Raw genomic sequence first — 22,827 nt, forward strand, 5'->3', positions numbered from 1 at the left:
GTGTTGGTGGGTGTGGGTGGGTATGTGGGTGGGTGTGGGTGGGTGTGAATGTGGGTGGGTGTGGGTGTGGGTGGGTGGGTGGGTGGGGGTGGGGGTGGGTGGGGTGTGGGTGTGGGTGGGTGTGGGTGGGTGTGAATGTGGGTGGGTGTGGGTGTGGGTGGGTGTGGGTGTGTGGGTGGGTGCGGGTGTGGGTGGGTGGGGTGGGTAGGTACGGGTGCGGGTGGGTGTGTGGGTGGGTGTGCATGGGTGGGTGTGCATGGGTGTGTGGGTGGGTTTGGGCGGGTGGGGTGGGGGTGTGGGTGCATGTGTGGGTGTGTGCACGCACATGCGAGACAAAGAAATAATTTCAAGATGATGAGATGGTGAGTGAAATGTTTTCTCCTTTCAGTTTTTCAGATTTTTCTAAGTCTCCCGCAGAGAAGGCCTCCCTAAAGCCAGAGGAGCCGTCAACAGCCCCCGCCCGCCACGCCACTGCTGCTCACGTGGATGGTGTGGTCGCGTCTGCTCTTCTGGCGGTGGGCTTCCTCCACATCCCTCTCCAGCCTCTCCCTCTCCTGCTGCAGGGCGCTCAGCTCCTGGGTCACCTTCTCAATGTTCCTACGCAGTCTGTGGTTCTCTGCACTCTTGTTGAGGTTTTCGGAGTTCAGCTGTGCTAAAAGGGCTGCCTTCTCTAAGAGAGCAGCCTCATAATCTTCGGACCCCTACAAGAGGAGGGAGGCAGGGGAGATGAGCTGATTTCTGTAGCACACTAAACAGACCAAGAAATCTGGGCTCCTTTTTCACCTTGGGGTGGGGGGAAGGGAGTTAAGGAACGAAAAGAGGAAGATTAACATAAACAACCTCCAGGACCCAAAGCACAAATAATACGAAGATTCTGAAATAACACAGAGTGATGATTATGTTACCATGTTGATGTTACGATGTTGATATTAAGAGGGGAAAAGGCTACAACTGTGTAAAAGAAGCTTTTTTCTTTTTTAAAAGACTTCAAGGAAAAGCAAAGAACGTCAGAAACTGTCTTCAGTTGGGTGGGTACATGGGTGATTTTCTTCCTTCACTTCTTTCAAATGTTCTAAGGTTACTGAGCATTTTACTTTTGTAATGGTTTAAAAAAGAAAAACTTCAACAAGTTATTTATAAAAGGTAGAACATGAAGAGCACCATCTGAGAAGCAGAGGCAGACTCAAGCATGGGCAATGCTCACGGAGGTTAGAGCAGCTCGGACCCAAAGTCATCTGGGGAAACAGAAATGGTCAGCATGGCAGCCCCATGGCCACCGCGAGCGGCTGTAAACTCAGCAGAGTCCAAGGGTTAGTTCTGTCCAGAACATCCTTACTTCATTAACACACAGTTTAGTAGAAAAGAAAATACATATGTGATTATCAAGCATTTGAAAAAATACTGTAACTCACCAATAATCAAAAAGAGCAAATTAAAACAAGCTTTCATGTAGTAAGAAGGTTTTAATGAGAATATCCAGTGCTGTCAAACTTACTATGAAGCAACACAATTAATATTAACTTTTCAAGAGCTGACCAAGCATCCAGAAGCCAAGAAGTACACTGGCAGGAATGTAAATTAATGTAACTCTCTATGGACAGATTATATACACCAAGTGTGTGTGTACAGGATAGACGTGTTCACACTCATCCCAACGATTCGGCTCCCAGGATTCAATCTCAGGGGAAGAATCCAAAATACAGGGGGGTAAAGCCTTATGTACATAGTCATCCATCAGAGATTTACTCTAACAGGAAAAACTAAGAACCTAAACCAATAACATGCGAATATTCCAAGTCACAACATGATATGAAATAACAGAAGATTAAATTGTGAATGAGCTAAAAAGTAAAATCTATGCATAGGAGAAAGCTGAGAAAGCAAAACATCAAAATGTTAACAGCGTGGCTGGGTGATCTCCTGATACCCCTTTTTTTCCTTCTTTCTAGTCTCCCAAAAAGGAAATTTGTAACATATATATTACTTATAATCAGGAGAAAATAAACCTTTTTTTTTTACATCTGTTCTTTGGATTAGACAAAGGCTCATGATTAAAAACTCAATAGCAAGGGACCCGTGAGCTGTCAAGGCCACAACTCAGACTGTGGGGTAAGGGGACCTGCTCCAGCTTCTTGGCCTTTCCAGGAGATCCAGCTCTGCCACTAATGCTAGTTAAGTCCTAGCTGTTAGGAGAGGTGGGCTACGGCCATAGTTACTCCGGGAGAGGTGAGGCCCAGCCATCCCATGTTTCCCCATTGCTATTTAGGTCCTAGCAACAGGGACTGAGGGGGAACCCCATTCACATTTCAAAGTGGGGTTTATAGAAGCTTCTGTTTCACCTTCCTTTAAAATCAGAAAAATTTTTAAAGATTTTATTTATTTGATAGAAAGAGAGCACATGCAAGACAGAGAGAGAGCGCGCACACGAGAGAAAGAAAGTACATAAGCGGAGGAAGGGGCAGAGGGAGAAGGAGAAACATGCTCCCCGCTAAGCAGAGAGCCAGAGGACAGGGGGCTTGATCTCAGGACGCAGGGACCATGACCTGAGCTGAAGGCAGATGCTTAACCGACTGAGCCACCCAGGCGTCCCTAAATCACGAGGCCTAAAAAAAGAAAAATATCTGGGGCATTGCTTATTTAAATAAACTCAAAAAACAAAAGAAGACGAACAATGATAGGAAAAACGCTCATCTTGAGCCATTTTCATACTTAACGTTTTATTAAGCACTGATTACATACGAGGAGCTAAACCAGGCGCTTTTGCACACATTCTGTATCTGTATCTCCACTTCTCATGCCAACCCTACGAAGCACACACTACTGGCCCTATCCAAGCCACTGAGGCCCAGAACTGTTCAGTGACGAGCCTGTCATCAGACCGTAAGTGATTAAATGTTGGACTCTCTCCACAGCACTACACTGCCGCACCCATCCCAGGGACGATCCCAATTAACACCAATAAACCAGCAAGAATTAAAACAAGAAGACTGAATTCAAGGAGGGGAAGGCTAGAGACAGGAACACCAATTAGGAGCCTGTTAAACACAGGCCAGCCATGGTGACGATTAAAATAATAGTTATCATAAAGTGATGAACGTTCTGCGGGTTACCGCGCAAATAACGATCACAGAGCCTCGTTTAAAAAGTTCAAATTCATACTCACACCATAAAGATACTTTCCATGTTCAATTTTCCTTAAATGGCCCTCTGAGACCCTTTGGAAAGGTTTGTACCTTTTTCTGCGCAACACCCTGATTTCTGAATTCCTGTCGTCAGAGGGGGGTTTACAAACAGGCGGCAAACGTTTGGCACGATTAGACCTAGACGGAAACAAGGCCAAACATCGCATGAGCCAAATCACTGTTCCCCACAGTGCAGAAACATGATGAGTCTAATAGAGACAGAGTCACAGAGCCCAGGGTTCGAAGCCCAGTTCTAGCTATGTGACTTGGGAGGAGTTAACTTTTCTGCAGCTCAGCTTCCTCATCTGTGAAATCTCTATCTCATGGGGCTGTCGTGAAGATGAAACATGATACCGGAAGTCCCGTGTCCGGGAGTGCAGGACCAATAAATCTAGTTGCCCTTCTCCGGCACATGCATGATCTTCCATTCCCAATCAAGGGACACTATGGAGAGTTTCCTCAAACTAAAAGCTATTTGCACAACACCATTAACAGAGAATTTGAAAAACCAACCAAAGTAACTACTATATTTTTATGCCTGAACATGATACTACCCAACTTAAGAATGAGTTAACAACATTTACTGAGTTACTACCTGTGCCCAGGTACACCGTGTCGTGTAATCCTTGTAAGGATACTGTGACCTAAGTGCGATTATCCGGACTTTACAATGGGTAAGCAGGCTGGGAGAGCTCTAACATCTTGCCCACAGCTACAACAGCAGTGAAGAGCAGAGTCAAGATTCAAATACATGTCCCACCCATGTTCTCCCCAGTAAAAATAATATGGTACATACATACAGTACGGCTGTTTACAAAGATTGTTTAAGGGGCGCCTGGGTGGCTCAGTCAGTTAAGTGTCTGCCTTTGGCTCAGGTCATGGTCCCGGGGTCCTGGGATCAAGTCCCACATCGGGCTCCCTGCTCAGCGGGGAGTCTGCTTCTCCCTCTCCCACTGCCTGCCGCTCTGCCTACTTGTGCTCTATCTCTGTCAAATAAATAAATAAAATCTTAAAAAAAAAATTGTTTAAAAAGCATAGGGATAAACACACATACATACACACACACACACACACACAAATGAGTGCGTGTCAAACTGCGGAAATCTGAGTAAGAACCATGGATTGCACCAAGACCGATGTCCTGGTTGTGATATTGTTATTAAAGTTAGGGAAGGTGTCACCTTTGGGAGAACCAGGTAAAGAGTATACAGAAATCTACTGCATGTGAATCTATAATTATTTCAAAATGAAAATTTTAAAAAAGGAGTACGTAGATCTATATATACTGTCATGATAAGAATATTAGATGAAAAAAAGATTATAGAACAAAATAGGCATTATGATCCTTTCTACTTTTTCAAATATGTATGTATAAATATGCATCGAAAGAGTCAAGGTGTTAATAGTGAACATCTTTAGACATGAGTTTATTGGTGACATCTATCAAACTCTTTCCACTGTTTTAAGTATTTTATAAATTCCTACAATGTGCAATTTACTTTTACAGCTGAGCAGGGAGGGGAGGAGAAAAAATGTACAAGTATGCCCCACTTTTCAAAAGTTCGCATGACGCCACTTCACTCTTACAAAAGACCTACAATAGCACCTGTTTTCGCTAAGCAAAAGAAATCAGGAGAGGATTTGCACTTTTATGAAAGAAGGCACCCAGGTATACTCACAGATACACAGAGCAATTCCGTGGTTGCCAGAGGAGAGGGGGTGGAGAGATGGGCAAAAGAGAAGAATGGGATTTAAAAAAGGTACAAACTTCCAGTTATAAAACAGGTCACAAGGATGTAATGAACAGCAAAGAGAATACAGTTAATAATACTGTAACAACTACATGTGGTGACAGGTGGTAGCTAGATTTACTGTGATCACTTCGTTATACATATAAACGTTGAATCACTGTTTTACACCTGAAACAAATATAATATTGTATGTCAACTACGCTTCAGTAAAAAAAAATTTTTTTAAGTGGAAAGGCCATTCCGCGTTGGTTTTGCAGTGGGCCGTTATAGAGGCAGCAAGCACCCAGAGCAGAGAGGGTGACCCCACTGAGCTCCTTCCCCGGGAACTACACTGAGCATCTCAACCACCATACCTCTGAACTGCGGTGTCTTGTGAGCATCTGTGCTTTATCTTGATGTATTTTTTTGTATCTCTTAGCAAGGTGATATGTCCTAAAGTGTCAGAAAAGTCTAAAAAAAGAGAGGTGGTTTTTTGGGTCTGAGAACGCTCAAAAATTTTTCCATGCAAATTAATGTTAATTGCTTCTTTGCTTTATGGCGTTTTGGCTGGTGAAGATTTCATACGAAAGCTCTACTTTTGGATAGTGGGGGAAACCTGTATTTCCAATTTGAAAATATATACTTTTTAATGGGTCTGGAGGTAGCTCCAGGCACCCCACGCTGCAACCTTCACAGAGGCACACCTGGGACTAGAACTCCCATCTCCGCACTGTGACAACCACTCCACGAAGGTGAGGACCGCGGCTGTTGTCTCGATGTCAGGCTTAACACCAACCCTGTGAATTCTGGGTACTCTAGTCAAGCTGCAATTAGTTCAAATCATGTGACATTCCCAAAAGGTCCCACTATGTGAAAGAAAAGGCATCTTCAAGGGCCTGTGCAACATTCAAATGTAGAAAAACAGCCAATATAAGCACACTGTGTGCATTTACACACACACACACACACACACACACAATCAAAACGGCGGCAAGGACACAGATTTTGGAGCCAGACTTGAGGTCAAGTCCCGACAACCTGCTAAACCAGTAAACATGCTACCTCCATGGGTAAGGATTAAAGGAGCACTCTCAGAACAGCCAAGCAGGCAGGCAGAACCTAAGGACTTTCGAAAGCTCATGACCTCTGTATCTTGCAAGACAAGAAACCCAGCCAACACTGTTAAGTGACAAGACCTCAAAAATCATTCTGAAAGTCTTTCAGCTACGACGGATGGTTAGGAAATTAATAAATGTTATGTGATAAATCTGGGTAGCATTTAAATGTTCAAGGCCCAACACTAACAAGCAAAATACCAACGACTATAGGGATGTCTGCCTGGTCTCTATGCTTGCCAACTGCCAACGTTTTTTTTCCTCAAGCAGTAGGAAATATCAATGGTTTTCCTAAGAATTCAGCTTTTAAGATGTGTTATTTTCAAAGCAAGGGGGGAAAAAAAACACCTCAGTGTAATCCCAGCTCCACTTCACCAACCAAATGGTGGGGGAGGCAAATCTGAGATTCCAAAGGCAGAGACTTGCCTATGCTTCTACTGCACCATGATTTAAACCAAATTACTTCAATTATTCTTACTGTGAACCAGGGCTCTGCAAAAGATAAGACGTGGGACATGAATCTTAGGAATCAAGCAGTCTTAAATCAGATTTAACTTCTAACTTCTACTTTATAACCAAAAATACCATGGGGGGAAGGTGGCAGGGAGAGCTTTAAGCAGTATGGGGCTTATTCAGACGATGGAACCTTATTGGCTGATTATTAGTAATAGGGATACACTGTATAGAGAAACTAGAAACATGGCAAGAAAACATCAAAAAAATTAAAAACACAAAACTAAAATTAACCAGAAAGGTGGAACATCAAGGCGGAGACCAGCAGGAGTCCTTGGAGTACAAGGCTGAGGGGGATAAAGGAGAAAGGGCAGGTCAAATCCTCAAAGTGTGGAAGTGACACGTGGTGGCAGGGAGCAGGTGGACTAAAGGAACCGGCGGGGGGGTGGGGGTGGTGGTGGCAGGTAAAAGCACAGGCCTGGGGGTGAGACAGGCTCTGGTTCTCTCACTTACCACTTTTATGACCCTATGCAAGTTACCGGACTCTGTGAACCTGGATATTAACAGTGCCTCCTCCATGATCTGCTGTCCAGATCCCCCGAGCTAACCCAGACAGCACTGAGCACAGCGCTTGGCACACAGTATGTGTTCAATAAATACCAGCTGTTATATCAGCACCGGGTTCCTCTCAGCTGCCAGGCCTTGCCCTCCCCAGGAGTCAGGACCGAGGGCCACTTCAAGCCAAGCGAACGCTTACCTGGAATTTCTGTGTCTGTGCTCTCGCGGGGGCCTCTGTGACTTCTGCAAAGGCAGCACTGAGCTCTTCGATCTCAGAGTTAAGGTCTTCCACCTGGGTCAAAGTAAGAACAGCAGCCAAGTGTGCAACGGGTCTCCCCTCCCGGTGCACACTCAAGTGCTCTTCCTGCTGGACGGCGCGGCCTTCTGACCAAGGGCTTCGTAGTCAGGGAAGGCGTGAAGTCAGAGAAGTGGGACTCCTACCCTGGCCATTCACTAGCTGAGCGACTTCAGGCAAGGTACTTAATCTCTTTGAGCCCCAACTCCCGCAACCAGAACACGAGGAGACCACTACTCACCCAACTCCAGCAACGCTAGGGCTGAGTGAAGTGATGGGTACTGGTGCTAAAATCAGGCCTGGCTGAGACGAAGCGTTACATTATTGCTGCCCATAGAGAGGGGCCTGGCCACTCCCAGAATCTCTCATCTCTGGTGACCTTCTCCTGTACCCCAGTCAGCGGTGACGCCCATGGCCACACGCTGGACTTGGCCAGCACCCACAATGGCCCCTCCACTGGCGCCACTCTACATGGAAGGTCTCCAACTTCAGCTGGGCCCTGAACTCCCGCATTATACAATGGTAGAAATTATAACTACTATTACTATGAGCCAAATCTCTGCCGCATCTGACACTGGTGATTACTCAAACTCTCCCCTCTTCAGCTTCTTCAGCGCCACCGTTTCCTGGTTCACTTCGTGCTTGTGCAACCATTCCTGTCCCCTTCGTGCCTTCCTCTCCCCGTCCCTGAAATTCTGATGTCCCCTGTGGCGCCAACCTCAGCCTTGTTCTTTCCCTTCTATGCACTCCCGAGACAGGGAGCCCCACTCTTAGAATTGTAACTCACACCTGAGCTCTCTCCAGGCTTGAGGCTGACATACCCATCTCGCCCTGGACATCCCACCTCGGCGGTCCACGAGCGCCTCACAGTCAACACTTTGTAAACAGACTCATCGCCTCCATCACCACACCCACCTGGCCATCATACTCCATTCTCTTATGCTGTCAACTGAGTCGGTGGCACCACCATATCCCAGTCACTCCAGCCAGACCCCCAGAAGTCATCCTCCACTGCTCCTTCTCTCAGTCCTATGTCCCCTCCACAAATTTCCCCAAATTTACCTCTAATTTTTAATTATTTCTGACTACGTCTAGTTTCATTTCCTGAGTAAGCCCTGCCCCTCGATTCCTATTCAGCAGTGACCACTGCTCTAACTCAGTCCTTCTTGGCTCTCACCTCCGCTACTGGCCTCCCTACCCCCATTCTCTCCCTCCTACAAGCCACTCTCCAGATACAGCCAGAGACCTCACTAAAATGCAAATGTGATCATACCCCTCCTCCTGAAGAGCCTTCAGTGGCCTGCTTCCCGAACAGCCAAAAGTGACTAATTCCACCATCACTGGCTGGCCCTGTGCAACCCCACCAGCTTCTTCTCTAGCCTCCCTTAGGTTCTGCACTTGATGCCCAGACAACCTCAAAATGCTTTTGGTTCCACAGAGACCTTTCAGGCTCTTTCCTAACTTAATGGATTAACCATTGTTCTCCCCTCTGCCTCCCCTGCCAACCAACTCCTACTCATCCTTCAAGATTCAGCTCGGACACCTTCTCCTCCAAGTTCTGCTCCCCATGTACATACCCTAATCTGGTTCAGGTCCCCTGCCCTGCGCTTGCACAGCCCCCCGAACGTCCCTCAATCACCACACCTTCACTCTGTCTTTCTTCCTCACCGGACTTGCAAGCAGGGCTGGGTTTTCTTTTCTGTATCCGTGCCTCGCTCAGTTAATGCGAAAACAACAGACTGCCATGCTAACAATAATAAAATAGCATGGAACCATTGGCCACAACCTTCGATCCCAAAGGCAACGACCCAGGTAGCTAACTGGTTCACAGGCATGGCCTTGCCTCCCAAACGTCCTTCATCGCCATCTTGTTGTCTTTACGAGAATGGGCATCGTCCAATATGGCAGCCACTGGCCCCCTGTGGCTATTGGGCACTTGAAGTGTGGTTCGTCTGAAGTGAGATGTGCTGTAAGCACACTTGCACTTTAGAGATGACACTAGGATGAAAAAGATGCTGAACACCTCATTACTACTACTGTTTTACTGCTTACATGTTGAAATGATAACATTTGGGATATATACATTATTAAAGTTCATTTCGCTTGTTTCTTCTCACTTCTTTTAATGTAGCTACTCGAAAATTCAAACATCCACATGTACCTTACGCAGTATTTTTCTTGGATAGCACTAGATTGGACATTCCAAAGGAAATTCTAATGGACTAACGGGCCCTTTCCCCACCCCCTATACTCGTCCCAGCTCTTTTAGAAACTTTCCACCTAAAGCTAAAAATTCAGGGTAGGACAGGCCAGCCACAGAAGCTAATAAAGAAAAATCTCACTTCGGGTGTATCAGACTCACCACATACCTCTTTTTCCTTTGACTTTAATGCCATGGTTAGACCCTGAATGGCTTTATCCCTCTTTAAACTATTTTTCTTTTCTGTAGCAATTTCTCTTTCCTTCTCTCTCAGGTCCTCCTGAAGTGCCTAAATTAGATTAGAAAAAGATTCACTAAGTTGATGCGTTCCAACCAAAATGCACTGTAAATATATCTGTAAGAGCACACTCAAACGCAGTTATTCTATCTTATTCCTGTCACCGTGTGATTAATGTTTCCAAGCAGAGCTGGAGGCAGCAGCGGCAGCTCCCCACTACGGCGCTAGCGCCCACGGCAACAGGGCTGGGTGAGAGGAAGGGGAGCAGCTCAGCTAAGATGGTGACAGCTACTCCTGCGGAAGCACTCCAGTGCCTTCTGGAATTGCATACAGTCACATCAGTCTTTGAAACCCTACCAGGTTATCTGGGGGAAATAATAGATCATTAATTTCATTCCTTAATGCTACAAAAGCTAGCGGAGAATTTGGTTTGATGGAGACTGAACATATACACGTACAGTCTGAGTTCATTTCTAAAGATAATCACGCTGCCTCCCTCCCGGGGTTTTGTGAGGATCAAATGAGATAATGGACGGCAAGCACTTTCCAAGCTGGCGGGCGCCATACAAATGCCACCTGCCGGGACTGGGGGACACGGAGCAGTGGCAGGTCTGGGTCCCCGCTAGAGCTCGTCCAAGCTACCTGATCTTGGGAAAGAGCCCTCGCGTCTTGGAGCCTCACAAGCCTCATCTGCACAATGGGAATGTCGGCTCCACAGAATTACCGCCAAGCCGGAGAGACCTTCTCTGGAGTCCTGAAAGCCTGCCTGGCACCCACTGGCATGCCCTAAGTGACAGCTGTTGTCACACCGAACTAACTGCTCTCGGAATAAAGCAAGAGGCAAGGAAAAATCTTCAATACGTTATTTTAAATTGCATCAACATACCTGGATCCTCTCTTCAAAGCGGTGTCTCTCCTTCTGGAGCTCCATTTGTGCGGCCTGAGAAAAGGCATTTATTGGCACCTGGAAGGGACTCACAATCCAACAACTTCCCCAGAACAATTAGAACGAGCATCTCATTTCCTCACTTCTCCCCACCACTGTGGAAGTCACGGAAATAAGTGTCCACTCCTGTCTGTCTCAGCGGATGTCCCGAGTGAAGAGAAATGTAAAGACACGCAAGTAGTCACGCGGGTTGATCACCAGCCCCACAGAGAGTGAACCACAGAGCCGCTGGACGATGAAAAGGGCCAACGGAAGGACAGGGCCCCGTGGGGTTCACGGGAGGAGCAGGAGACGTGGGCTGAGTACAGCCAAAAACTAACCAGTGAGGCTACAGAAATCACTGTCCCACGGCAGGGACAAAGAAGACTGCTCCATAAAAAAAACTCAAGACTTTCCCTGAGCATCTAGAACATCCCACACTGTGAATGTAGCACATGCAGCAGCCACCCCTGGTCCGACAAAAACTGGGAGGTCTCAGCTAGGCCCCCCTGCGCTGCCAGGCCCCGGCCACTGTCTTGCAGGCCCTCTGGGAGGCTCTGGGCTCTGCTACTAGCAACCCACCTCTTGGAGCCCAGGAAAAGAGAGCAACTCGTCTGAGCCCATTTCTAAATTCCATGAGGAGCCTGTGATCAGAGTGGCTGGAAGGACTCGATGTGGCAGTGTGCTGGACTGCCTCGCCGGCCGCCGGGCCCAGCACCACTTAGTTCCCTTCCCTCATGGCCTCTAACCACAAAGGTAAAAGAGGTACTAAGTTTTATCCCACGAAAACCCAAAGGGCGAAAATAAAGTCCCCCGGCAACAACAAATCAACACACGGTAGAAGAGGCAAGCAGGTATGGACTGCTTTTTTAACCGACTCTGTCTGAACATGAGGCCGGAAGGCGGGGAGACATGCCAGGGCCCCCGACAAAGGAGGTTCCTGCTAATTCCTCGGCTGCCGAGGAGCTAATATTTGGAAGCAGTCTGTGTGTGACTCGTGGGGACCGAGTGTGCACCCCATCTGCCACAGAGGAGTCCGGGGTGCTATTAAAGTCCCCCTCTACACCCCGCCGGCTCACCTCAGCTCCTCTCTCCTGTTCTCCCCTCGGAGCCGCAGAGAGTGCTTGGAGCTCCCCAGACGACACACTCTCATCAGGACATGCCATCTGAGATGTCTCCTCTTTAAGGCACTGAATTAAAGCTTCTTTGCTCTTCAAAGACAGCTTCAACTCCTCAATCAGTCTAAAAGCGAACAAAATTTAAATATTAATTCTAAGCTGTTCTCTGAGCTCAGTGGAAGAGGAGGAGGCAGGAAATGGGGCCAGACATCGTCAAAGTAGACATGCCCAATGACTGAGCAGGAATGGAATCGCACCGTGCAGGTCGGAGAGCAAGGGCCAGAATCCGTGTGACATTAACTGTCCCCTCACCTCCAGCCTGGCCCCGGTAGATCCAGCCTCGGAGCTGCCAGACTATGGTCTGACAGAGCCACCCCCGGGCTCAGACTTTCAACAGCCCTCGCCACAGACGGCAGCGGACTACTAATTTTTTTGGCCAAGAATCCTCTCTGCAAAAGAAATCGGGCGCTGGAGCCTGAACAAACACAACTGATAAAGCGGAGCTGTCCCGATGAGTGGGCAAAAACAGAGAACCTCTCTCTCTCGCTCCTCAGGGCAACGTTTAAAATACACTGACTTTCCAGATAAAGGGCAAACTCGTGCGCAAGGCAGGCAAGGCCCTAGCTTTCCGGGCCCAGAAGATCAGAGGCCCTGCTGGCAGCTGCAGTTTCCCCTCTCGCAGGAGGCCACCACCCGCTCCCTCACCACCCAGGAGCCTCGCTTCCAGCTCTGTCCACAAGCCAGGCCGTCTTGTGCCTCCAGACCTTTGCTCACACTCGTCCCCCCACCCAGAATGCCCTTCGTGATCCATCCCAGCCGCCTGCTAACACACGCCCGTCACCCTGCCCGGGACTTAGGCGTGACCTCCCCTGGAGAAAACAGTGCCAGCCACACCCTGAGGGCCCCATGCGGGTAGAGCTGAACACCTTCTCAAGGCCACCAATTTATGCTCCCTGACCGTGGCCAAGTTATGTAACCTCTATGCAACTGCATTTCCTCGGCTATGAAATGGGGATACCTTGCTCATGTGGATTAGAGAGAAAATGTTTAAAACAGCCCTACATACCTCCAGGCATATAGCACAACTCCACAATGACAGTTGCTGTAAGTATTACTTTTCCTTAACATTCAACAATTAGCATTTTGTCAGAGAGCCCTCCAAACAGCCTTTCTGTAGCTGAGCCTCGAAAACAACTTGAATGGTAGGAAGAGCAAAGGCCTGAGAGTCGGAGAGCTTCCCTGGCTCCCAGGGGGAAGGTCCAGAGTCAGCTAAAAGTAGTTAAAGGCAGCAGGCAATGCACTGGTGCTCTGGTCTGAATGTTTGTGGCCCCCCAAAATTCAGATATCAAAATCCTAACCCCCTCAGGTGACAGGATTAGGACGTGGGGCTTTGGGAGGAGAGTAGGTCACGTGAGTGGAACTCATGAATGCGAGCAGTGCCTGGCAAATGAGGCTCCAGAAAGATGCCTGACCCCTTCCACCACACAGGGATGCAGTGGGAAGTCTGCAGGCCGGAAGAGGGCTCTCACCCGGCCATGCGGCCACCCTGGTCTCCCAGCCTCCAGAACAGTAAGAAATAAAGTTCTATTGTTTGTGAGCTACCCAATCTCTGGTATTTTGTTATAGCACCCCAAACAGGCTAAGACAATTAGGCACAGAGGGTACCAGGGCAGCACCAGTGCAATGCCCCCAAATCTTGGACAGAGGAGTAAGATTGCCCTCTAGGGGTTCTACTCTGAAATCATCACAGAATCAATTGAAGAGGTAAAAGTCACTACCTGTATACTTGAAATGGATGTGCTGTATTGTAGGTAACTTATACTTCGATAAAATTGATTTGTGTTAGTTACCTTAAAGCAAGTCCCAGCAGGGATGGGAATGAGAGAGGCAGGCCCTGTGGGGACTGGGGCCAAACTGGAGCATGGGGCCTTCCACAGGAGTGGCCTCAATCCAGCAAGACCATGGCCCAGGCTTGCCACACCTTCCAGGTTTTCAAAAGAGGCTGGAAAACCAAACTTTTACATGAAACTAGGTTTTTTTTAAATAGAGGCAACTAATTCAAACTTTTATTTTTTTTCAAGATTTTCTTTATTTATTTGAGAGAGAGAGAGCACAAGCAGGGGGAGTGGGAGAGGGAGAAGCAGGCTCCCCGCTGAGCAAGGAGCCCGATGCGGGGCTCAATCCCAGGACCCTGGGATCATGACCCAAGCTGAAAGCCGCCCTGGCACCCCTAATTCAAACTTTTAAAAGCACTGTGTAGGCCAAATAAAACATACCTGTTGGCCACATCTGACCTGCAGGGTCCTCAGTGTTAGCCGAGGATACAGTGTTAGCCTTAAGGATGCAGACTAGCTCTAAGGTCAGGTCGTAGGAGATCAAGTAGCTAAAGCACATACCTTTCAAAAGGGTGGAGGAAGCCCAGAAAGCCATCAGCAGTGCCCATCCACAACAGGCCAATCTGTACGGCACATCTGGATCCATCTCACCAGGGCAAGCCCAAGCACCCCCGTTCCAAGTCCGCTTAGCAGCTCACCTTCTGACCTCCATTTAGCTCGTGGGCAGGCCTGCCCTGAGGGAGGGAATATCTGACCCTAGTCCCAGGAGAGTTCCACCAGACAGGCCCACACCCCACGTGAGCAGATATCCAGAGGTGGCCTCTGGCTGCCGCACTGGCCTCTGGGAGTGTGGCTGGGGCACATCTATCTGTGAGAGACAGCCGCTTGGGCAGGACTAACAAATCAGGCTTCTGTGCCTATCCAGCCAGGCCTGTGGGAAACCCCAAGAAGATGCAGCCTTTGGCAACGCCCTGACCTGACCGCCCACACACGGAGACCCCACCACCTATACCACATTAAGTCCTCAATAAGCATCAACCCTTCCCAAATTCCCCCTTCCAAAAAGATGAGAAGCCAAGCTTCTGTGGCATATGCTAACAAAGACCACTTTCTTCTATGACTACCTTCACATGCGCCAGGCTCCACACCATTCTTTGCACAAGCTTTCCCTCAGGGTGGCAAGGCCTTCCCTGCCCCACACCCAAGCACACCTGATCACCACCTTGCTTTTGTCACAGCACAGAACCCTGAATTTACCTCTAACACCAATCACAATACTTTTTTTTTTACCCATCTGTCCCCTCTCCCATGCTGGGAGTGCCATATAAGGAACAAAGTGCTCATCTCTCTATTCCTGGCACCTAACCCAAGGCCATGCTCAGTAGCTGGTCAACGAATGAATCGACAGCTCCTTTAATCTAGCCTTAATCCATATACCCAAGCACCTTCTAGACTCACTCTTGGATGTCCATGATCCCTCAACCCAACATGTCCCAATTGAGAGCTTATCTTCCCACTCCTCCCACCCAAAAACATCTGCTCTTTGCCCCTTTCGTTCCCCAAACTCAGCACACTGTACCACCATCCTACAGTTGCTCACGCTCAAACCCTGGGTGAGGAGGTATCTCTGCAGCCCTTTCCCTCATCCCCAAACTCATCAATGATCAAGCCCCTCAAGCCATCATGTCAATTCTACCTTCCAAGCAGCTCTGCCTGTTCTTCTCCATGCTAGTTCCGTCACCTCAGTCCTGGTCACCATGATCTCTTGTCTGGACTTCTCCATCAGCCTGAGAGGCAGTCTTTACACCCAGCCCCACCACCAACTCATCCTCTAGGGGCAGCCAAAGGGATTGCTCTAAATTATAGTCTGACCCTGACACCACCCCATTTCCATCCTTAACTCGTCAGCAGCTTGTCACATGCCCTGAAGACAAAACCCAAACTATTCAACAAAGCCCACATGATCTGGCCAGCTTCCCTTTCCTCATCTCTTCCACCTTCCTTCCAGAACACAACTCTCCAGCCATGCTACAGTTGTGTTAAGTCCCCGGGTCATGCTCTGTGCCCTCAGGCTTCTGAACTTCCATACATGTGGTTCCCAATGCCCGAACACCTTTTCTTCCTCCAAGTAATTCCTCCTTTCTCCTCATACTTCCACTGGGAAGCCTTTCCTAATCCCTCTAAACGAAATTAGGAAGATGTTATGTTAACCCAGCATGTATCCACCTGGCCCTTCTCTGCTCTTGCCCTCCACTCCTCCCACCTAGCTAGATGACAAGCATACACCTTGACATGAGGTTCCTTAGGAGAGGGACCCAGTCTGTACCATTCATACCTATACTCTAACCACCACTTACTGAGCAGAAGATGCTCAGAAAGTATCTGTTGAACAAAGGGCATAATGATCCAACAGACCAGTGAACTAACTGCCGAGCATCTACTGGGACCCCCGCAGGGCCCTTCCAATCTGCTCTCGCCCACGACCTCTTCTCAAACCTACCCCCAGCCCTCTTGCCCTCTCCCTCCTTACCCTTCACCAGCACCAGGAATTCTGTCTTTTCTTCTTTGGTGGCTGCCCCTGCACATTCTGGTCTCTTCCCTGGGTTCCCTATTTCCAATTTAACTGCTGGAGACCTGCAGGTCCCCCAGGAAAGACAAACCTGTAAACCTTCTAAGGGCTTCACTGCTCATCAGCTGGGAGAGATACAAGGAAACATATAAATAATTTGTATGGAAAAGGATTCCAGACTCTCACAGTACAGTGCCTGAAAAGGCTGCTACCCTGAGGGGGAGGCCCAGCCAAAAAAAACCACCCGTCTAGAGAGGCTTCTCTCCTAGCCACGTAATGGACAAAAACACTCATTCACTCAATGCTGAGGTCCTACACCACACAGAGAACTCTGTTTCCTGACTCGTCCTTAGATTCATCCCAAAACTTCAGTTTTCCAGATCAAAGCTAAGAAAAGGTTGCAGCACACCAAATAAATGCTAGCTCCTCCAGACACTGAAGCTAGGACACTGAATAAGTGGAAACCATGGCCTCTCCCTCAGTCTATTCATTCCTCTTTTATAGATAATCCTAAAACATGAAAACAAGGTGCAGACTCAAATCTCATAAGGCTGAAAGAAAAGCAAACAGCAGTTGGGGAGTTGGGGCAACTGAGCACCAGAACCCAAACAACACAGTGGGCCCATCACATCAATCGCAAGTCAATGAATAACCAAAAAAAAAAAAAAAAGGAACCAGAATCAGTATCCTCTTTTTAAGGAAATAGGAAAGTAGATCATTTGCTTTAGAACAATTTCTATCAAATTCCAAACGAGCTTGGCTCTTCAATGGATAGGTCACAGGTTAGCCAGAAGTTTCACTTGTATTTAGTTGACACAACCTTCCACCTAGTGACCAGCAAAGCAAGGCAAGAGTATCAAAATGTAAGGTTCATGATAAAGAAGAAAACCTCAACTCTCTCCTGACCAGTTTTGATCAAAAGTTTGGTTGTAAGACACGAGCATTAAAGACTACCTAAAGACTCCAGGTTTTCTCACGGTGGGGGAGCAGAGAAAGGTGGGGCGGAAGAGTAGGAAGGGAACACCCTTCCGCCATAAAAGACTCCCTATGGCCCATCCATTTCTCTGGACTACATGGCACACATTTTATTCTTGGACCAGCAGAGAGCTCTGTACTCGGTCTACACTCTTTTGGCCCCTCGCACTGTACTAATCTGGGCCCTCGGCCTGCATTAAAAGACATGATAAGGGGCGCCTGGGTGGCTCAGTCGGTTAAGCATCTGCCTTCGGCTCAGGTCATGATCCCAGGATCCTGGGACTGGGCCCTGCGTCGTCGGGCTCCCTGCCCAGCGGGGAGTCTGCTTCTCCCTCTCCCTTTGCTCAACCCCCACCCACTTGAGTGCTCTCTCTTACTCTCTCGCTCTCAAATGAAAATCTTTAAAAAGAAAAAAAGACATGATGAAAAACAGGTCCCACAAACTCAACAGATATTGTGGGGATATAATCACATACTGTTCCCTCTGAGAAGATTCACAAGAGAAATTTCTCCCCAACAATATCAAGTAAAACTGGGCTTCTCCTGAATTCCTGGCTCATTTTCTCTTGTGAGCAGTGTGACTCTTACATTCATCAAGACTGTTTTTCTCTCTTTCCTTTGGTTACCAGGAAGCTTACAGCCAAACTGAAGGCTACGTCTAGTATCTGAACAGAACATTTTGGCAGGAATTTCTATCTATAATTCTATCCCTGTCCTCATATCCCTACCCTATTCCTTTTCCCTCCACCCTGATCTTACTCCAGGTTTTCTCACGGTGGGGGAGCAGAGAAAGGTGGGGCGGAAGAGTAGGAAGGGAACACCCTTCCGCCATGCTGCCCGAGAAACGAATGTCAGCGCATCACAGAGATAAGAGCCAGACCTGTCTTTCTGCTCCAGGACCACAGCCATGTCCAAGTCCCCCTCGTGCCTCTTCTTCATCTCCAAAAGCTTGTTTTCCAAGCTCAACCGAAGAGCCTTCTCTGTTTCTGTCCCCACAAAGGCCTTTTCCAGTTCTGCTTGGGCAGCTTTCACATCCTAGAGTTAAATTAAATGCATTTGATGCAATTTTTCAATACAATTGGGAACATTTTGAAAGGAAATTGGATTAAAATATAAATATTTATGACTTTTTCTCCAGCACATTTCCCCTCTTTGAATTGTACTATACATGGGAAGAATCAGTAATAAATACATTTGCCAGCCATTTTTCCCTCTTGTATCCTGAAGAGTAACAGGCATTTCCAATGGAAAAGACTCAACTCTACAAAAACTCTATTTTTGGGTTTGAAAAATCAGATCAATATTTACAGCTTGAATGAGAACAAGGAGAAATGTGCCTCTCAATACTTAAACATACATAAATTCCGGAGTCCCCATAACCTCCATACAAATTCATCCCACACCCAACCACCCCCTCCCTATTTCTTTTAAGATGATGACTACACAATTCTCAAGTACATTTTCTCTATCTCCAAGGTGACGTCGGTGGTGAAAAACTATGTTCTTCCTGAGAGCTCAGAGAGGCCAACAAAGAAATTATCTAAATCACGCAGGCAGGGCCCACGTTGGGGAAAAGGGCCCTGGAGCTCAGGAAAGTGACCTGGGGGTAGATCTGCATCTCCAAGTGCCCACGGCCTCTGACTACATCACAAAGATAAAAGTCAAATCAAACTGGGTTCAAAACCCAGCTCTCCTACTGACTTGCTGTGGGACGCTGCGTAGTCACGTAGCCTCTCTGGGCCCCAGCTTATCCATAAAGCAGGGGATCACCACCATCCCATCAAGGAGCTGCTCTGGGACTCTGTCAAAGGCTTGCTGCATCACAGGGAGCTCAAAGTAACACTGGCTTCCTCTCCCCTGCCCCTTCCCTCCACAGTGCCGCCCCCATCACTGCCCCCACTTGGGTGGGGGAGAAGGCCTCTCCTCCGCATGAGGCTTGCCTGGCAAGTGCAGTGATAGCCGGGAAAAATCATTTCCCGATACTCTGAGACAACAAACAAAACCTATTTACTGAGTGCCTGTTAAATGCCAGGCTTTGAGCAAGGAGCTTGATTTCTCTTATCTCTGTTCCTTACCTAACCCTAAACAGTTACGCGCTGAGAGACACCCTACAGCAGTTTAGAATGCAGATTCCACAGCCAGAGCACCTGGCGTTCCTGCCGGTGTGACCCTGAGCAAGGCACTTGGCCACCCTGTGCCTGGGTCATCATGTTTCTGTTTTTGTTTTTAAAAAGAATGATAGAAGTATTTACCTCACAGGCCTCCTGAAGGGACAAACTGAAAGGATGCATAAGAAGGGTGCCTCCCACGGGCTGGCCCCCCACACACTGCTCGGACCACGGCTGCTAGGACAACCACTGCAGACGAGGCAGCAGAGGCTCAGGGAAGGGGACAAGGCTAACCAGCGGCAGAGCAGAAGGTCAACCCAGCACGGAGGCAGTCACGCTGACACCCTAAAACACCGGGCGGCGCTTCCCGGGGAACACAGGATGACTGAACCAACAATGACATTTTAACTAAAACTCAGAATTTGGGGTTGGAAGGCTCTTGTTTCAGTTCCAGCTCTACCACTGATGACTAAGCTTCCCTCCCTCTCAGAGCCGTGTCCTCGTCTGTATTTGGGACCTAGAATCTCTACAGCCTCGCGGGGCCAGTGCAAACACCATGAATGGAAAAGACCACTCTGGGCTGCAGAGTATAGCCCCGGGGCATCTGCCCTCTGGACCCAGAAGCGCTTTGTGCTGCCATCCCTCCTCGTATCTAAGAAGAGCCAGGGTTTCAGGTGGAGATTGGGAGATGGGCCAAGAGACTTCAAAGACCGAGAATGAAGTTAACTAGTGTCACTGAACACTAGCTTAATGTGGACGGAAACTTTTAACACCTAGGAGACAGGATTTTTTAGCCAAGACACATCCTGCCTCCATCACGGTCACAGGAAGCGCCTGAGAATGAGCAGAAGGAGGGGCTCCATGCGGTGTCTCCCCAAGAAGAGGCATTCGGTGAACACCAGGGTGACGTGGGATGGAGGCCAGGTACCGGGGACCGGGCTGTATGGGCATGCGACGGCCTGCAAAGCGGAATCACTTCCAGGCTTAGCGCGGGTTAGGGGAGCCGCTCCCCATCTCCAGGCCTGTTTCCTCCTCTGTAAAACCAAGGGCCTGAACTAGGTAAGAAGAGCAGTACTGCCGCAAGAGCAGGGGCTTGAAAATCAGCAGTTGCAAATTTAAATCCAGGATCACACTTAGACTGGTCAGTCTTTCTGTACGTCGGTGTCCTCATCCGCGGGAATGAAGACAATGGCCAGGACTCAGGGTGTGAGGGTACAAATTCTATACGCAAAGCGCCTAAGACAGGGCTGGAACCCACAAGCTGCTCATAAGGGCGGCTCCCGTTTCTGCTGAAACTCTGAAAGTTTAGGGTAGAAGGAACAAAATTCTGCCCCCTCCACTCTTAACCCACTGTCAGAACACAGTCTCCTCAGGGTGTCCACACTTGCCTCTTCTAAATGGACTATTCTCTTGGTTAGGAGATCTTCAACCTGCTGCACCTTCTTCTGAGCATCTTCTTTCACCCGCTGAACCTCGGAGCCGCCCCCTTCAGCGAGGCTCTCAACTGCTTTGCTGCAAAAAGAGGCAAAAGTGTAAAATCCACGCGGGGACAGTGGGACAGGGATTTCAAAGGCCCCCAGAGAGACAAGGAATATTTGTTCATCACTTTTCCCATAGACCTGTGCTGTTCTTTTTTTTTAAATTAGTATTTGTAATTCAAAAACATAGATAATGCAATATATGAATGTATCAAATCAATCAACATATACACCTTAAACTTATACATTACATGCCAAGTATACACCAATTTAAAATACATATAAACACAAATTAAGAAAGGAGAATCATCTATAATCTTACCGGTCAGAAGAACTAAGTTAACATTTTAGCATACAGCCTTACAGACATTCTCTACAAAAAGAGAATCATGTATCTATGATCTGATTTTATCATTTAACACACTATAAACATCCTTCTGGGTCAATAAATATAAATATCATTTTTAGAGGCTACATATTAATTCATGTGTAAAATATACTGTAATATATAAAATCAATCCCCTATTTTTTTACTGAAGTACAGGTGACACACCTCAATCCCCTATTTTTAAAACATTCAGATGGAAAAAAAATTTAGATTTCTAACTTTACATGTTTGTCTGAAAATACTTCTAAAGCACAAAGCCCGTTATAAAGTACTCAAATGTTAGTGTTATTATTTATTATATTACAAACAATGCTATACAAATTGTGGAAAGAGCCAAGATGTCCATCGACAGATGAATGGATAAAGAAGATGTGGTATATATATACAATGGAATATTATGCAGCCATCAAAAGGAATGAAATCTTGCCATTTACAATGACATGGATGGAGCTAGAGGGTATTATGCTGAGCAAAATAAGTCAGAGAAAGGCATGTATCATATGACCTCACTGATATGAGGAATTCTTAATCTCAGGAAACAAACTGAGGGTTGCTGGAGTGGTAGGGGGTGGGAGGGATGGGGTGACTGGGTGATGGACACTGGGGAGGGTATGTGTTCTGGTAAGCGCTGTGAATTGTGCAAGACTGTTGAATCTCAGATCTGTACCTCTGAAACAAATAATGCAATATATGTTAAGAAAGAAAAAAAGAAGAAGAAGAATGTAGCAAGAGGGGAAGAATGAAGGGGGGGAAATCGGAGGGGGAGAAGAACCATGAGAGACGATGGACTCTGAAAAACAAACTGAGGGTTTTAGAGGGGAGGGGGGTGGGAGGATGGGTTAGCCTGGTGATGGGTATTGAGGAGGGCACGTTCTGCATGGAGCACTGGGTGTTATATGCAAACAATGAATCATGGATCACTACATCAAAAACTAATGATGTAATGTATGGTGATTAACATAATAAAAAAAAATAAGCAATGCTATAATAAAAGCATCCTTGTATGTTTATTATCTAGTGATTTCCTAGGGTCAATTCATACAAAGGGAATTACTGAGTCACAGGGTGAGCACACGTCTAAGACTTTTGAAAGCTATTGCCAAATTTCCCACCAGGACACTTCCAACAAAGTACCCCTCCACCAGTGGCAGGAGAGGGGGAGAGATGGTCTGACAAACCAACGTGCAAAGGAGCAGCATGCCACAAAAATAAATCTGAGGGATCAAGGGCTTTTATACATCAGCTGTTGCCAACCGGAGGGGAAAGCATTTTAAATACAGCATGATCCGTCTGTTGAGCACCAGCTACCACTTAGGGTATGAGGAGAGGAGTCTGCGAGAGCAGCCCCCGCTCCGTAAAGTGCAGAGTTCACACTGCTGTGGCACCACAGAATATTCTGTCCAGTGGACGAGGAGCGGTGGGGATGACACACCAAAATCAGACCCGGGACCGCAACCACGGACGCCTTTCATTTTGGTTCTCCTCAAAAGAAAAATAGTGTCAGATACGAATTTGTGAGACATATACTCAGAGCAGTTCTCATCAGATTTCTAAAATGATTGCAGGTTTCCAGAAGGCAGAATAATAAAGGAAATGGCTCCACCTAAAGCTGGTTTCTCGAAAAAACTGCAACAGAACAGATTTATTCACCACCAGCCTC

The 22,827-nt window shown here is 47.5% G+C and overlaps 1 protein-coding gene across 5 annotated transcripts in view; it reads right to left on the bottom strand.

Annotated features, from left to right (window-relative positions):
* CDK5RAP2 (CDK5 regulatory subunit associated protein 2) overlaps positions 1-22,827 on the bottom strand; it is a 174,950-nt gene that overhangs the window by 114,838 nt on the left and 37,285 nt on the right. For 4 of the 5 annotated variants that reach the window (XM_032419157.1, XM_032419155.1, XM_032419156.1 and 1 more), the window contains exons 6-12: positions 20,690-20,813; positions 18,074-18,228; positions 11,776-11,938; positions 10,658-10,711; positions 9,703-9,822; positions 7,238-7,330; positions 483-701 (exon numbers count right to left, since the gene is read on the bottom strand). In XM_032419157.1, the coding sequence (XP_032275048.1) occupies positions 483-701; positions 7,238-7,330; positions 9,703-9,822; positions 10,658-10,711; positions 11,776-11,938; positions 18,074-18,228; positions 20,690-20,813 (928 nt within the window). The remainder of the gene's footprint in view (positions 1-482; positions 702-7,237; positions 7,331-9,702; positions 9,823-10,657; positions 10,712-11,775; positions 11,939-18,073; positions 18,229-20,689; positions 20,814-22,827) is intronic. The other variant, XM_032419158.1, reaches the window with a different exon arrangement.

This window comes from Phoca vitulina, unplaced genomic scaffold (genome assembly GCF_004348235.1).
Source record: "Phoca vitulina isolate PV1807 unplaced genomic scaffold, GSC_HSeal_1.0 scaffold21, whole genome shotgun sequence".
NCBI classification, from domain to species: Eukaryota; Metazoa; Chordata; class Mammalia; order Carnivora; family Phocidae; genus Phoca; species Phoca vitulina.